Source organism: Solenopsis invicta, chromosome 5 (genome assembly GCF_016802725.1).
Source record: "Solenopsis invicta isolate M01_SB chromosome 5, UNIL_Sinv_3.0, whole genome shotgun sequence".
Classification (NCBI taxonomy): domain Eukaryota; kingdom Metazoa; phylum Arthropoda; class Insecta; order Hymenoptera; family Formicidae; genus Solenopsis; species Solenopsis invicta.
The window spans coordinates 23,319,522-23,334,317 of NC_052668.1; the positions used below are offsets into that span (position 1 = coordinate 23,319,522).

Sequence of the window (14,796 nt, forward strand, 5' to 3'; positions counted from 1 at the left end):
TTCACTCCTCTTTCTCGATTGAGTATCGCAGACTTACTTACCGGGCCCTACCAATAGACCGAAATTTCAAAGAGTGAAATAAGATCTAAGGACCACGAGAGATCTCTCCGAGCTCGCGAAACTACAGAACACGCAGTTCGCACAGTTGGGCGTAATCGATTACTTTTGGCAATCAATTACTTATTACTTGAACAATTCCTGTAAACTTAGTTACCAAGTAATTTGGATTATTCAGCAATCACAAAGTATGACTACCAAGAATCATAATTACAAAAGTAATTGATTAGGAACTGTTTAAATAATTGATCATCAAAAGTACATTATGTTGCATCATTTATTATTATTTTTTTCTACTTTTGATAATAGCTTTAACAATTGTGAATGTAATCGCGTCAGATTACAATTGCAATTACCGTAATCGTCCTGTAATTATAGGTTACTTGTAGCAGTAATCACTGTACGGACGATTATCGATTGCAAATGTAATCGTAAACTATCAATTTTACGATTACATTGCCTATAATCGTGTAAATGGGTAATCGATTACAAAATGCCTAACTCCGTTCGTGATTCGATTTCGGTTCGAGGCCGCACATCTCCCTTTTTTTTTCTTTTTGACAAAAATTCACGCATGCAGACAGATTACGTACCTCTTCGCCGAAAATTTTAGAGATCTCTCGTGTCAGATGCCCCTCTTGAATACAAATATCACTACCAGTCTCCATAATATAATATCGTAACAATATAGTGATGATGAAAACGACGTTACACAAAGTATATAATATATGATATACCTCGAGCTTATAAACACATTATCATAAAACTTTTTGCTACATTAATAAAATGATGACTTCGTCATTAAAACCATACAACACAGTAATGAGTAACAGAGTGTGTAATGAGTCATTCGTAAGAAAAAAAAAAAAAGAAAAAAGAAATACGAGACGTATAAAATATACGTCTCCTACATCGCCGAAATGTCGTTAACAGCGATTTCCATGTGTATATATGTGTAAAGTACTAGGAGACACAGGCAAATGTAATATTCAGTCAAAACATTACTCGTGTCTCTTGAATACCAATGCTGGACGATGCATACACCTGTGCGAATAGGAAAACCAGTACGATAAACTTTACGGTTTCACGCTGCGACATCGAGATTTCGACTTTCGTCGAACGAAAATCTCTCGCCTCGTGTTCGCTCTTGCGTGCGGGCTCCCGCACCCTTTCCCAACTTCTCGATGTCACAGTCGGTGTGTTGTGTCTGAGAAGTAGATACCATAGTAAATACGTATACACAAGCGGCTGAACGCCATAGATGTCCAACTTTCCGATGTATTTATTCTCGTTTTATCTCTTGTGTAAAAAAAAAGACACACGCGTTTTTTTTTTCATTTATTTATCTGAAATAAATATATTCTGATGCTTTTATTGCCGTTGCTCGTTAAGAATTCATGGCGTTTAGAGAAACGAAGCAAATGTATAGGTTGGACAAGTACTCCGGGCCGCTCATATAACGCTAATACAGGGGGCGGGGGGAGGGAAGCCAAAGACATTGCCAAGATTGTACACAGTACGTTTAACACATATAGGTATCGATAGTGGTTGCAGGAAAACTCGATCAAAGCGTGCAGATGGGCGTGCAAAGAGAACCGCGTGCAGGACGAGAAAGAATGAAAGAAAGAGAGAACGATTTATAAAATCGAAAGTAATCTGAGAAAAAGCTGGCAACACGCCGAGTCGATGGTACTGCGGTTTTTGCCAGTTTCATTTCTTTCTTTTTCTTCTTTTTTTTTTGTTAAATCCTTTTTCAATCCCCTGCGGGAATACCGACCCGGCGCATTGCTATGCGTGCAGTTTGGATTAGCAGTGTAGCAGAAATGGTCACGTCGGACGATCTTCGATCTCGGAGATCGGAGGGCGGCCAAGGATCGTCGCGAACGTGCCGGAATACAATCGGCGCTCAAACGGTCGGCGAACAACGAGGCTTCTCCGCGCTATTACGATGTAACGAACCGCGCGACGCGAAGAACCTTTTCGCAGAATTGCGCCCCGAGACTCGACAGCGATTTACAGGCGCCACGTTACCGGCGGGGGAGGGCGGTTGCCTCTTTTTTTTTCTTGAGGTAAAACAAAATTGATTACGGTACGCATCGCGCGAGGTCGGACGCGCTGATTGATCGATCGTCGCGGCGCGGAGCGGAGCGTCGGAGACGGGCACAAACGATGGCCGGCGGCACCGGTGTTTCCCTACGTGCCGATCAATCAGTTACTTTCCATCGCCGCCGTACCAGCCAACGAACTGGAAAATTGCCAGTCCGGTCCTATCACGACCAATGCCTCGGCTCGCGAATCTCAATGATAATCCGCTCTCGTCGGCGATGCGATCTTATTCCACAAGACGTGGCGCGAATCCATCCGCGTCCGCCGACGTCGTCGTTGGCATCCCGATGAGCGCCGATCGACGGGTGCTCCGTGTTCCGAAATACGATGCTGGTGTTTGGCGTTCGGGAGATGCCGCGAGCGCGTCTCTCGATCGAAAGAGAAGAGAAAAAGAGAGGAAGAAAGAAGAATAGAGATGAGAGAGAGAGAGAGAGAGAGAGAGAGAGAGAGAGAGAGAGAGAGAGAGAGAGAGGGAGGAAAAGTGGTCCGTCGTAACCGCGCCAAGTATGTACACCGATTCCGGAACACGGCCGTACAATTACACCAACGGTGTGCGTTTACCGTTGACGTGAAGGAGTGCAGAATGAGCGACGGTTGCAGCGCCATTGGTCACGCGACAGGTGTACGTGCCATTGTGCGCGGGTGCGATCGTGCTAATGCTCAGGGCGCTGGTAAAAGCGTCATGTATTCCGATGGTAATGCTCTTTCTCTGGGACGAGGAGGACGCTTCGTCATGTGGCCCGGGGCCGGAGGCGGTCATGGTGGCAGGGCCCCTTAGCTTGGGGCCCCCGTTAATCATCGCGTCCATCCCAGGACCGGCCGGCGACCGACCGCGGCTGCCCGACGGCGCATCCTGCGACGACGGCAACGTCCTGACCGTCTCTATCGGGACGTTATCTTTGAGCCACGTGAATGTCAGTGGTAGGTCGCCGGTCACGACTACGCACTGTACGCTAGTACGGTCCCCTACGTTTAAATCGCGAGCAAAACTGAAAGGCGTGATTTTAGGTGGCACTGAAAGAACAATACAGACAAGGTGGCATTCCATCAAAGCAGTTCAGATCACTAGAGAATCACGATGTTGGAGGAGAATGGAGGGTGATCGGGCGGGTGGTAAGTTTGATGATGGAGGGTGAATGGATAAACGGTCGTAATCGTTGCTCCGCGCCACACGCCGCTGCCAGATGCGCCTTGGAGCGAGAAGCAATTTTTCAGAGCGGCGGGGCGCGATTACCAGGCAGCAACGCGCGGCGGGGAATCAGGGGTAGGAGATGAAGAGGAGCGACTCCGCGTCCGATACGGCATACGTCAGAAACCGGTAGCGGGATTTGATGCTGAGATGCAGCGAGATTAATCGATCTTCCTCCACTCCGCCGCGGCTTCGACTTCGCCATGAAGGCGGAAATCAAGGCTGCGCGCATCAGCCAGCGAGAAAGCGAGAAAATGCCCCGTCGATCTCGAGGTAATTGCAATTCTCACGCGATTCCGATCTCCCCCGTCGTTTTACGCGCACGACTGCGAATTTCTTATGAGCCCCATATTATTCTCCGACGTAGACGGAATTTTTTTATCGTTCGTAAACGAATATTTTTCACGCGAGTAACGCAAACCCGACAGACGTATGCGGTATCGCGCATGAAAGACGCTCTCAGGATGATGCTTCGTATGTTAATCGCTATAGATCGACAGCGGGTTGAGAGAAAGAACGTGTGCAATTTTAATGAAAGGCAATCGCGCCGGTGATTTTCGATAGGATGTTCAGCCCGCCGACGCAATCTCCGCGGTAAACTCCTATATTCAGAACGAAACAAACTTCGTGTACACGCGTTGAGCAAACGCATTTAATGGAAAATTTCAGAGATCTAGGTAGCGCTCGGAAGCACGAAGGAAACATTCAACATCGCTGTTTACGCGTCGCATCAATGCTTTATCACCGGCAAGGCTGACAAATCCCACGATCACCGTTCGGACTATATCGGTTAAATACCTTAATTTAATTCTATACACTGTTTCACGCATCACGGGGTATTACGAATCCAGTGCGGAACTCCCGCGTTACAAAAAGAATCGTGCACATTGTACACGCGGAAAAATATTTATTTTACAAGTAAGAAAATCGATTAGTCAATTTACTTCTTTGCTTTTAACAAGTAACAGTCATCGATCTTTAACAAAAAATATTTTTTTTGGTAATTGTCTTAAAATGGCAAATTTTAGGAAAACTCATTACATCACACTAAAAAGTCACTTATACATTTTCGAAGAAGAAAATAAATCCAATTTTTGTTTTAACTCAATATTCTTAATTGAAGTAATGAATTAATACGATCAAATTACTGGAAACATATTTCGAATAAACTTGATACCCAAGATAAACTTGTGATAGATTTACGAATATATAAACTCGTGAAATATTTGACCTAGGTAATATTTACTTAATTCAAGTACGCATCTTTCTATGCGTACACACGGACGTTTATTTTTAAGTAAATATTGTTTTGCGAGTAAATATGCGCGTTTTAAAACCACTACCAAGAAAATATTCTTTGTAAAAATAATCTTTACTCGGAAGAAGAAAACTAAAAGTCGAGCAATCGTTTTCCTAACATGAGAATAATATTTTCCTTTTTTTTGCGTGTATCCCCGTGCGCACAGCACACGAGGGTGGAACTGCGATCGAAAGATGTTTTGCGGTAATACCCCGTGTGCAGCATCTGCACGCAGTACGTCGCGTCGTCTGTCTTATGTACAATACGTTACGTACATACGTGGCAGCTGAATTTTTATGTACATTAGTACACGAGTACATGGTAAAAATACTGGTGGAATAGAACAGAGCAGTTAGGCGAGCGCGTGCAAAGGAGGAATGCTTGAGCGATGCAGTGAGGTGCTGTGCTCTGTGCATAGGTCATTTCCGGATACGTCTTCAGCACACGCGGGGTACGCTCGCACGCGTATCACGTCGCCGGAAATCGCGCATTCGTTCTGGGAATGCCGCGGGCGGCGGCACGGAAAAATGACGCCTGTTTCCCGATCTCATGGTAAAATACCGCGTTTAATTTCATTACATACGAGAGTCCCGCATACGGTAATTTCATTCGCGTTGTAACATTCAACCCGACCAGTGTTTTACTAAAACACATTTGTGATATTCGATATTAAATACGAAACATTAAGCGAAAACAGAAAATATTAACGGAAAATAGTTCTGGCGCGATTTCCGGGGCGTTATGTATACACCACACGAGTATCAATGTGCGCAAAATGCGCGCGTTTTAAATTATTTTTTTGTAAAAAAAGACTTTATATATACATATATAAAATTGCTCTTCTCGAGAAAGGTCCCACTCGATTTCGGGGAAGCGTCCGAATCCAGGGCGAGGCGGAGCTGAAAACTGCACAGGATTTCGCATTTCTGCCTCGCATTTCGGCAGAAACCTAAACAGTATATATCCTCCCTTTTTCTCTTTTTATTTTCCAGATTATATGACGTAATTGCCGAGCGATACAGAAATAAATGGTCAATCAAAACCGAGAGAGATTAACTGCGTTATATTTCGCGATCCTCCAAACGTTAAAAAAAAAAATTGTCAAAAAATATATTCCTCCCTGATAAACGCAAAACTCTCCATCCTAATTTTCGTGCAACTCAAATTTTTCGGGCTTGCGAGTCGCAAACGCGCGCGCGTCCATAATCGATAAATCGATAGGATCTTCGATGGGAAAAGCACCATGTATTCCGAGGGACACGATGTGCAATGCGATAAACCGAAGACTCGGTCGATGTTGTCCCGCACTAATTAATCCTGCCCAACGTCAAACAACGCACCATATAGGGTTTGCTTGATGAACCTAATAGAAACATTATGTAAAGATAAATTCGGCAGCGCGCGCGTCAAACGTTGCATGCCGCGCACGTTATGTATAAACGGGCTGCAATTAATACAGTCGGACGGGGCGACAGGCAATGGATAGTTAATACGTTCGACAAAGGGAGAATGCATATTAACGGGTGCCTGTGATATTCATAATCGCGCTTCAATATTGCCGGGGCAAATTGCAAAAACGACGGTTTTTTTGCGAGCAGACTAAATCTTCATCCAAAGCTCGCGTGGATTTTTTCGCTGTTAATCTTTAATTTAAAACAAACTTTATATATAAATTTGTATGTACACACCTTTAAAAAAAAATAGTTATTATTACATATTTTTTATGCACGTCATTTGATAATGGAGATATCGTATTGCATAGAAATTGCGCCAATCAAATATAAGAATGTATCGTATTAAAAGCATTGTCGTAAAAAATTATTATCTCGATAACGAGACTGCGAAATATCTCTTTCCCACTTTGGAAAGCAAAGAGACGATATCGTTTCAATTCGCGAGAGTGTGCACGCGCGCGCGCACACGTAAAGCGATCTCTTCATTTTCGAATGCTAATTTTACGAACACTTTAGATTCCGGTGCTCAATATCGTGGGAAATTATGCGGAAACTGTTGGCTACGTTTGCTTACCTAGAACACGTACTTCGACCGAGCGGTGAGACGTGAAATTATGTTTGTTTCTGGCAGTGCATGTGTACGTGCCTTCGTCGGCATTGCGTTGCACGGTATCGATGAACAGCGTACCGTTGGCGACTCTTTGTCTCATGTTGGTAGGCAGTTTTACGTCCCCTGATAACAACGTTTCGGCGCTCGATTAAAAGGGACTTGTCCTCGTGCATTCGAGAATACTTGAGATACTCGATAATAATACTTTCTTTCGCGTGAGATAAATATTTCGCATTTTTGACGCTCGAGTCGATTTTCAATCCGCAAACCGAATTAATTCGCGAAAGTAAAATTCACGTAAGATAAACTCGATGAAATTCGCGATAAATTGCATAGCACGCTTGTTACGAGGGTCAATCAATGCGGAGGATCGATTTAAACGTGCCTTTCGCCGCAATGGAAATATTGAATAAACGTACGCGAAACTCTTCGTTATTCGGTCGGGGATTAATAGAAATGACGCACGATGCTTACCTTTCTCCCACACTATCGATTCGATGGGATAACCGGCTACAGGACACTTGATATATAGTTGCTTCCCCGCGACCGCTGAAACGGGCGACATCGGTCTGACGTATGGCAGTCCTGAGATTAGAAAGCAGTAAAGCTCGTTACGCTGCAGCCACGCGAAACAGCATAAAGTTGTAAATTTCCAGCAGGAAATCTAGTCCTGCTATCTCTCACTCTTTCTCCTCCTCTCTCGATTCCAGAGAGATAGAGCCGCGCGGAAAATAAAAAGAGATATATAAAACAGATTTTTAATATCGCCGTGCAGGTTGACTCTTTCGATACATGTTCTGGATTTGATGTAAATTTGACGTTCAATGATTCGAGCACGAAGCAACGAATATTTACACGAATATTTGTTTGCGATAAATAAGGAAAGAATTGAATCGTACCAAAAACGTAATCGTGACTTCCTGCGATATTTCTATCGTTGCTAACACTTAAAATTATCTTTGGCTAGATAATTTTAGGATGGTAAACAAAACAATTTAGAATAAAAACGATGTTTGTATTTTTATTTCTAAATCCCTAGTTCTTTAAAAACGAGAGCTTTTTTAAGTAATTTAATCCGATAAAAGATATTTGACTTTTGATTTGAATATGCAATATGCAAATAAAGATCAAAGTTGAAAAATATAAAGAGAATATATACAATAGCTCGTATTATGATTAACTGCACTGAGAGAAAAAATTGCAGTGGCAACTGTAAAGGGACAGCATACAAATTTTTTTTAAATAAAATTGTAATATATAAATAAATTGTATTACAGTTATTGCAACTAAGTCAATGGTTAAGAGAACTAACAAAAAATAGTTGTAATTATTATATTATATAGTATTTTTTATATACTATTTTTTATTTTAATTCTCTTAACCATTAACTTAGTTGCAATAACTATAATACAGTTCACTTAACTATAATATATATTATAATTCTGTTAACAAAATGTTTACCATATATAAAACATTATATAAAATTATCTAGATGAAGAAATGGTTTTATCTTCACAGAAAAAAATTAATATGAAATCAACAATTTTTTTTCTGTGAAGATAAAGCCATTTCTTCGTCTAGATAATTTTATACAGATAACGGTAAACACTGCTAATTACGGAACAAAAACGCAAAACTGACTGGTGGCTTTTAACTTTCGCGCTGACTCACCGTAGATATTGAGCCTCGCCGAGTGCCTCGTCTCGCCGGCGCGGCTGCTGGCGATGCACTCGTACTCGCCGCCGTCTTCGGGCTTCACGGTGGTAATATTAACGTGGGATATTACGTCCCCGTATACGGTCACGTATTGGCCAATCAGGAGCCTGTCGTTTTGTGGAAGCGGAAATCCATCTAGCAGCCAGGAAATTTGCGGCGTGGGATTACCCGCGGCGCTGCATTTCAGAGAAACCGATGGACCGGGCTGCATTGTCTGTTCGATAAACCTGTAGACCAGCTGCGGCGCGATCTCTGTTAACAGACGTTACGGGAGAGATTACGCATACCCCAAAGTTTCCAAATGCTGCCCTTTGTCCCGCGCCTTCCCCCGTGTGTCTAAACGCGCTGCGTTACAGCCGTCCGTCCATATATTCCTCCGTTCTTTTTCTTTTTTTTTTCGTTCCTCTCTTTTATACGTACGTCCAAATCGATTGTCGAACGTGAAAGCGAACCATCACGAATTTAAGTTCGCGACCTGACGATATCTCCCGTCGACTATCGTGAAAGCCATTTAAAAATAATCCAAATAAAAAACTATGCCAATTGTCGTTGCAATATCCCGTCGATCCACAGAGTTATCTACAAATCGTCTAAATAGAGATAAAAATTCCAACGACGGATGAGACTTTTCACTTTACCAATAATATTAAAAAGACAAGAAACAAATGTCATACAGTAATTAATCGGTAAGCACGTGATAAAAATAAAATTTTAACGTGACAGATCGCGAGATGGATGTGTGACGAAATAGATAAAGTTTGCCAGTTCGCGGCGCGCGCTTTTGTTTCGTCGATTCCCTCAAATGACGATGATAAATTCGTAAACTTCGCGCCGCGGATATGTACCGGCCGCGAGATAACGTCAACTTTGCCGAAAGTTTTCGTATTCATCCGGGCGAAGAGAATCCTTTCATCGCCGTCGGCGTTATTGATATCGATATTGATGAATATTTATGATAAATATGATATTTTTCAATACGCTTCCTAGCGCTGACAAAACGAGGGCCGCGATACATCTAAATTAATAAAATAGCGCGAGGACCCCAATATTCTTTCCTTCCCCTTTGCTCATTCTCGTTAAAAAATTTCTATCCCGTGAAAATGCGTGGGGGAGGGGAAAAGTCGCGCAGATTTATTTAGCGCAGATTATCTCGTTGGTTAAAAGTTGAAAACACGCCGGAGCCAAATATCGGGCTCGCAGTTCGCCCGTGTATAATTAAAAGACTTGAACGGAGCAGCGATTAATAAATTAACAATTAGGCCGACAGATTCGGTCTTGCTGTTCCGACATTCTTGGCGCGCGCGCGCTAGAGAAGAAAACTCGCCACGTTCCTCGAGAACCGTAAATTAATGTTTAAGATCGCGGCACGCTTTAATGCGCAAATATCATGATACATTATTGCGGCGAAAATCTCTCTTTCTCTCTCTTATTATGTTAATAAAGAACGAATAAAATCCCGACTGCATTAAAGCACAAACTTTGGCTATATTTTTCGCACAACAGGCAGAAAATATCATTCGCGTTTTGCACCGTCTCGATGAACGATTAAATAGCATTATTGCATATCACGGATATAATTTATCGCATCGGATATATCAGATATATGATTTTGCGAATAATGTATATAATAATCTCTATTTTGCATATGACAGAGTCCTTGCTCTCTGTGATCTCTGCGCGCCCGAAATATTATAATGTTAAAAAAGGGAGAGAGAGAGAGAAAGAGAGAAATTTTCCCGAGACGTACAATTATGAAGATTAATGTGATTTGCTCGCGCTCTAATTAATATTAGTTGGCGTCGCGCCGGCGCTTGTTTTCTCTAAATTTCAGAAAACATCACCGCCGCTCGTTTATGGCAACAACAAAAAAAATCCGTCGCCATGAACGCAACGAAATCGTATTCCAGATTGATTGAAGTTTACGCGAAACGCCAATGAACGTTTTCGAGGGAACGGCACGATAAAGCGCGTGATTTGCATGAACGATATATTCTTCCGAGGTTTGCACGTTCCCCAAGTGCGGCAAAGTAAATCTCGTCTGCCGTGGAATGGGAGAATGCCATTAAAATCGTAACAGACAAGATATCACGTTGGCATAATTCCACCCGGGGGCAGGAACCAGACCGGTAAAATTCGCAAATTCGCCGAGATGTTCGCCGCGGACCGGCTTTCATCCCCGACGTATCTATGACGCATAATAAATAGACGTAGTAGTCGGTCGCGCCGCCGCGCCGCGCCGTACGCCGCGCGTCGCTCCGCGGAATCGCGCGCGGCTAGCATGCAAAGCATCGGCAAAACCGCAGGAATCTCGTTAGCGTATGCAAATCCGAGGGGGTAGTCGTAGTAGGTACTAACTATCCTATCGTGCTGCGGGCGATCCCAACCTAATGTACACTCTATACCTCTACAGCTTAGAAATCATGGAGACGGGAAGAATCCTAATGACAAGGTAATAGGCACCCAGCTCTGAACTTGGACGCCGTAAATTACTAATTTTCCATTCGCCGTCGTAACGCCGGTGACGACGAGCTTCATTACTATGGGCATGAATGGCGTTTTACGCGACGTTCCGTTGATCCAACGCAAAAGTTGTCGCGTAGCTGTTCCTCGTGACGATTAAATATTTTTTCGCCACATTAAAAAATTTTGAGCGTATCGCGTAGCGTAAGTTTTCACCGATCAAAATAGATCAGTCACTCTTCAGTTATCGATATGTTTCTGAAAAGATATTGATGTGTATAAATTATCTTGTGCTCGATTTATGAATTCCCAATTGTGTCTGACAACTTGAATCTAACAGACTATTAAAAAATAAGTAGAATTGAGACCGACAATGTGAATAACACAATTAATTAGAAAAGACACCATTCTTATCATCGAGGTGGATTTGGTGCCCAACATATCTGTGTCGCAATAAATTCTTTATGTGGTACTTTAAGATGCTTATTAGCATCAAAGTACGACAATATTATTCATCAATTCAATTTTCGTTATTACGTTATTCCAGTTTCAGTTTAGAACAATTTCAAGATCGACAAATAATCGGCGCGCAGTTCGCGTGACATGGGAATTATTAAATTTCACATAAATATTGTTAGGCACCGCACGATTCGCCCTCGTCTGAAAAATGGCGCTCCTCTTCGCTTAATGGAATACTATTTTGTCGGACACTCTTTTGTCCGAAGAGAAATTTAGTGGCAATATTACTCGGGGAGGTAAGAGAAAATCGGGATAAGAGGGAAGAAGGAAAGTAGTAATTTAGCTCGCGCGTGATATCCGAACTCGGATTACGGTGGAGGAAGAAACAAACTGTATATACACGGCGTCCGGATCGGTACGCTTGTTTCCGACGAGAGAACGGCAGAGCCGAGCGCACAGGTTATAAGCGATTTCGAAAGAAAATTTAAACTTTCAAAGGTCATAAAAGTTACCAAATGCCGGCCGTATAAAGGTTAATGGTCGCGAAAGCCCGTACGAACTTCCAGAAATGTACAAATCGCTCGTAAGAACGGCACGAGACTCAGCGCGCTCTCCCCTGCCAGCAGCAATATTCTCCCGCGATATAAAATAAAAACTCGGAACTGGGGGGAAAGGGAAACCGGCGTTGTAGTTATATCTCGATATCTAATTGAAAATTAGCGACACGGATACAAACATGTCGTTAAACGTTTAATTAGCATTAGTGGCCTCTATATAATTACATTGCACATTAACATAATGCAATTTCATACCACAACAATTAATCTAGTTATTAATGAGCGTGAAATTAGATGCGCCACGTCGAAATCGTGTGCTTTGGATTTTTTCGCAAAAAAAAAAGACTCGAGAAGGGATTCCGGAGAGAGGGTTTTTTGTAAAAACGTAAAACACCGGGCTCTAAGTTGCTGGACGTGTTTCGCGCGTCATATGTTACCCATGTGATCCATCCGATGCTTATGGGTCGCGATGTTATCGACGAGACCTATCGTAAATCGCTTTTATTATATTCCGGGGCAAATTCGCGAGTCGTGCGGTCGTGTCCATCCTGGACATTGATGCGCGACCCGTAAAGGTCTCATATCGGAGTTTTGCGAACGGGAGAGCAAACGAGGCCATTTTCGTACAAAAATGGCACGTATCCCGCGGCGAAACGACCGGCCGATGGAAAATACGTTACGAAGGGAGCTCTACGCAAACAGGCGGTCTTCCTCTGCGCACATGTACCGAGTTCCGCAGCCGTTAACCAACATTTTCGAACCGCGAGCAAACCAAGTTTTTGATCAACTTCACCAAACACGCGATTCGCTCCAACTCTATTTTTTCCCCGTGATAAACGCGCAAGTGAGAATTGTTAAACGCAAGTCTCGATCTGCCGTTACCCAACTTTCGCGATTGCACTCGATGATGATAACGGCAACCCATCGTAACTCATCGCTGAAAAAAAATTTCTATTTTTCATGTGTGCAATTTATATAACGTAATTCTAAAATACAGCAAGAATCAGTGTGTTTGGCTGGATCAGGTTTAACAGAAAACAGCTACAGAGTTAGGTAATGCGATTTGCGGTATGCGTTTGGTGCTGCTGCAAGCGAAACTCAACCGGAGTTAATCGAAACCGAGACCGCGATTATCGTTCCACAGATGGGAGCACGCTCCGTAAAGCACAATCGGAAGAGCGATGAGGGCACTTTCCCGCAAAAATGGCACGTAGTCTGCGCGAGAAGTCGTGCTGCCTCCCCTGATGGAAAATACGTTACGGTAAAATGGCACGCAAGCCGCGGAATGGATCGTGATGATGAGGAAAGTAGTCGCAATGATATTATAACCAACAGCGAAACGTTTACCGGTCGCTCGGCAAACACGGGGCTTTTCTTTCCTTCATCTAGATCCACAAATTAATTGTAAGTAATTAAATGCATTATAAAATATAAATGTTTGCCGTAATTAAACAGTAACTATGGCGAGTGTGTGCGTGTGTGTTTTATGATGATAAGAATAATTCGCTTCACGGGATGAATAATTAAAAGTTGGAAATGCCTCTAACGTTAATTGTACACGGAAAGAACCAAAATTTAACTAGACTACGCGCATCTGAAAATAATTTTGTCGGACCATCAAAATAATTATGGAAGACGATCGAGTGTAATGAGCGAAAAGTTTTGACATTCTGGCAATGAATTTAAGGTGTCCTACACAATTAATTTGATGGATCAACAAAATTATTTTCAGATCCGTATCCAGCTAAATTTTTAGATGCGCTAACAAAACTGTTCTTTCCGTGTACATTGTATGAAATTCGAATTGATTTACGACCAAAGTTTGAGAACATAAATCAGTCATTTTAAAGTATAATATTCAGTCGTAAAAAAAAGTGAATGAATATGTTAATTTCAACACGGAGGGAAGCTTCACTTATGGCAATTCAAAGATTTTCGAGTTTCCGGGTGATGGCACGACAACTATGAACTCGCCTTACCAAATCGTTAAGACGTCGCGACATATACATCCGGAGGCCAGAATGTACCTTACCTCCTAAGCGCAATTCCGCAATTCCTTGAGCCATTTCGTACTCGTTCCGCACGAAGCACTGGTACATGCCGCGGTCCTCCCTCGCGACCGACGTTACGGAAATACGCTCGCTGGAGACCGTCCTTACCCGGGCGCCAGTTCTCAATGGCTGACCGTCCTTCAGCCAATAGAGTGCCGCTTGCGGAAATCCACTTGCGGTGCACGTCTGCAAAGGAGTTTAGACGGAAGAAACTGATGAGAATCAAGGAAAGGGACTCGCGCCAGGCGCGCGCGCTCGGAAACGAGGGAGAATACCGCCGCCTCGAATTCGCAAACCGTAGGGCTTCTTGAGAAAAATCAGATCTCTATTCCTGAAAATGTATTCGAATCACACACCCGGCACCGCGACCGGCATTAATTTCCGGCACGTACAGATTCATTTCCCGCGTCATCGACAAAGCTTTACGGTATTTACAGACGACTGAAAACGCCGCGGTAAATATTCATAACAGTAATCGAAGTGTTCGATCACATTGTAAGCGATCTGTCACGACCGTTTTTACATCCTTAAATCTAGAATGCATTAAGACTTTTAGACGTTCTATAATTTACGGGGCACGTCTGTTTATAGTTTATTTATAATCTACCGGCTATCTCTATAATTCAAGAAACATTTGAATCAGAATACAAGAACATCGTGTCCAGAGCGATGCTTTTTTTGTTATTCTATCTTTCTTGTTCATTAGATGTAAAAGGTTTGACATATTAAAAAAAATAGACTGCCAAAAAGTGCACTAACATCTTTATAAAGCGCATTCCGAATACGAGCAATGTTATAAAATAGATGGCGTTAAAGAATAAATGAAATTTTACCCAG

The 14,796-nt window shown here is 42.7% G+C and overlaps 1 protein-coding gene across 5 annotated transcripts in view; it reads right to left on the bottom strand.

Annotated features, from left to right (window-relative positions):
* The window catches only part of LOC105195209 (Down syndrome cell adhesion molecule-like protein Dscam2), an 87,990-nt gene that overhangs the window by 29,123 nt on the left and 44,071 nt on the right, over window positions 1-14,796 (bottom strand). For 4 of the 5 annotated variants that reach the window (XM_026131034.2, XM_039449882.1, XM_026131036.2 and 1 more), the window contains exons 8-12: window positions 13,941-14,145; window positions 8,388-8,684; window positions 7,191-7,301; window positions 6,681-6,839; window positions 2,725-3,177 (exon numbers count right to left, since the gene is read on the bottom strand). In XM_026131034.2, coding sequence (XP_025986819.1) covers window positions 2,725-3,177; window positions 6,681-6,839; window positions 7,191-7,301; window positions 8,388-8,684; window positions 13,941-14,145 — 1,225 coding nt within the window. The remainder of the gene's footprint in view (window positions 1-2,724; window positions 3,178-6,680; window positions 6,840-7,190; window positions 7,302-8,387; window positions 8,685-13,940; window positions 14,146-14,796) is intronic. The other variant, XM_011160519.3, reaches the window with a different exon arrangement.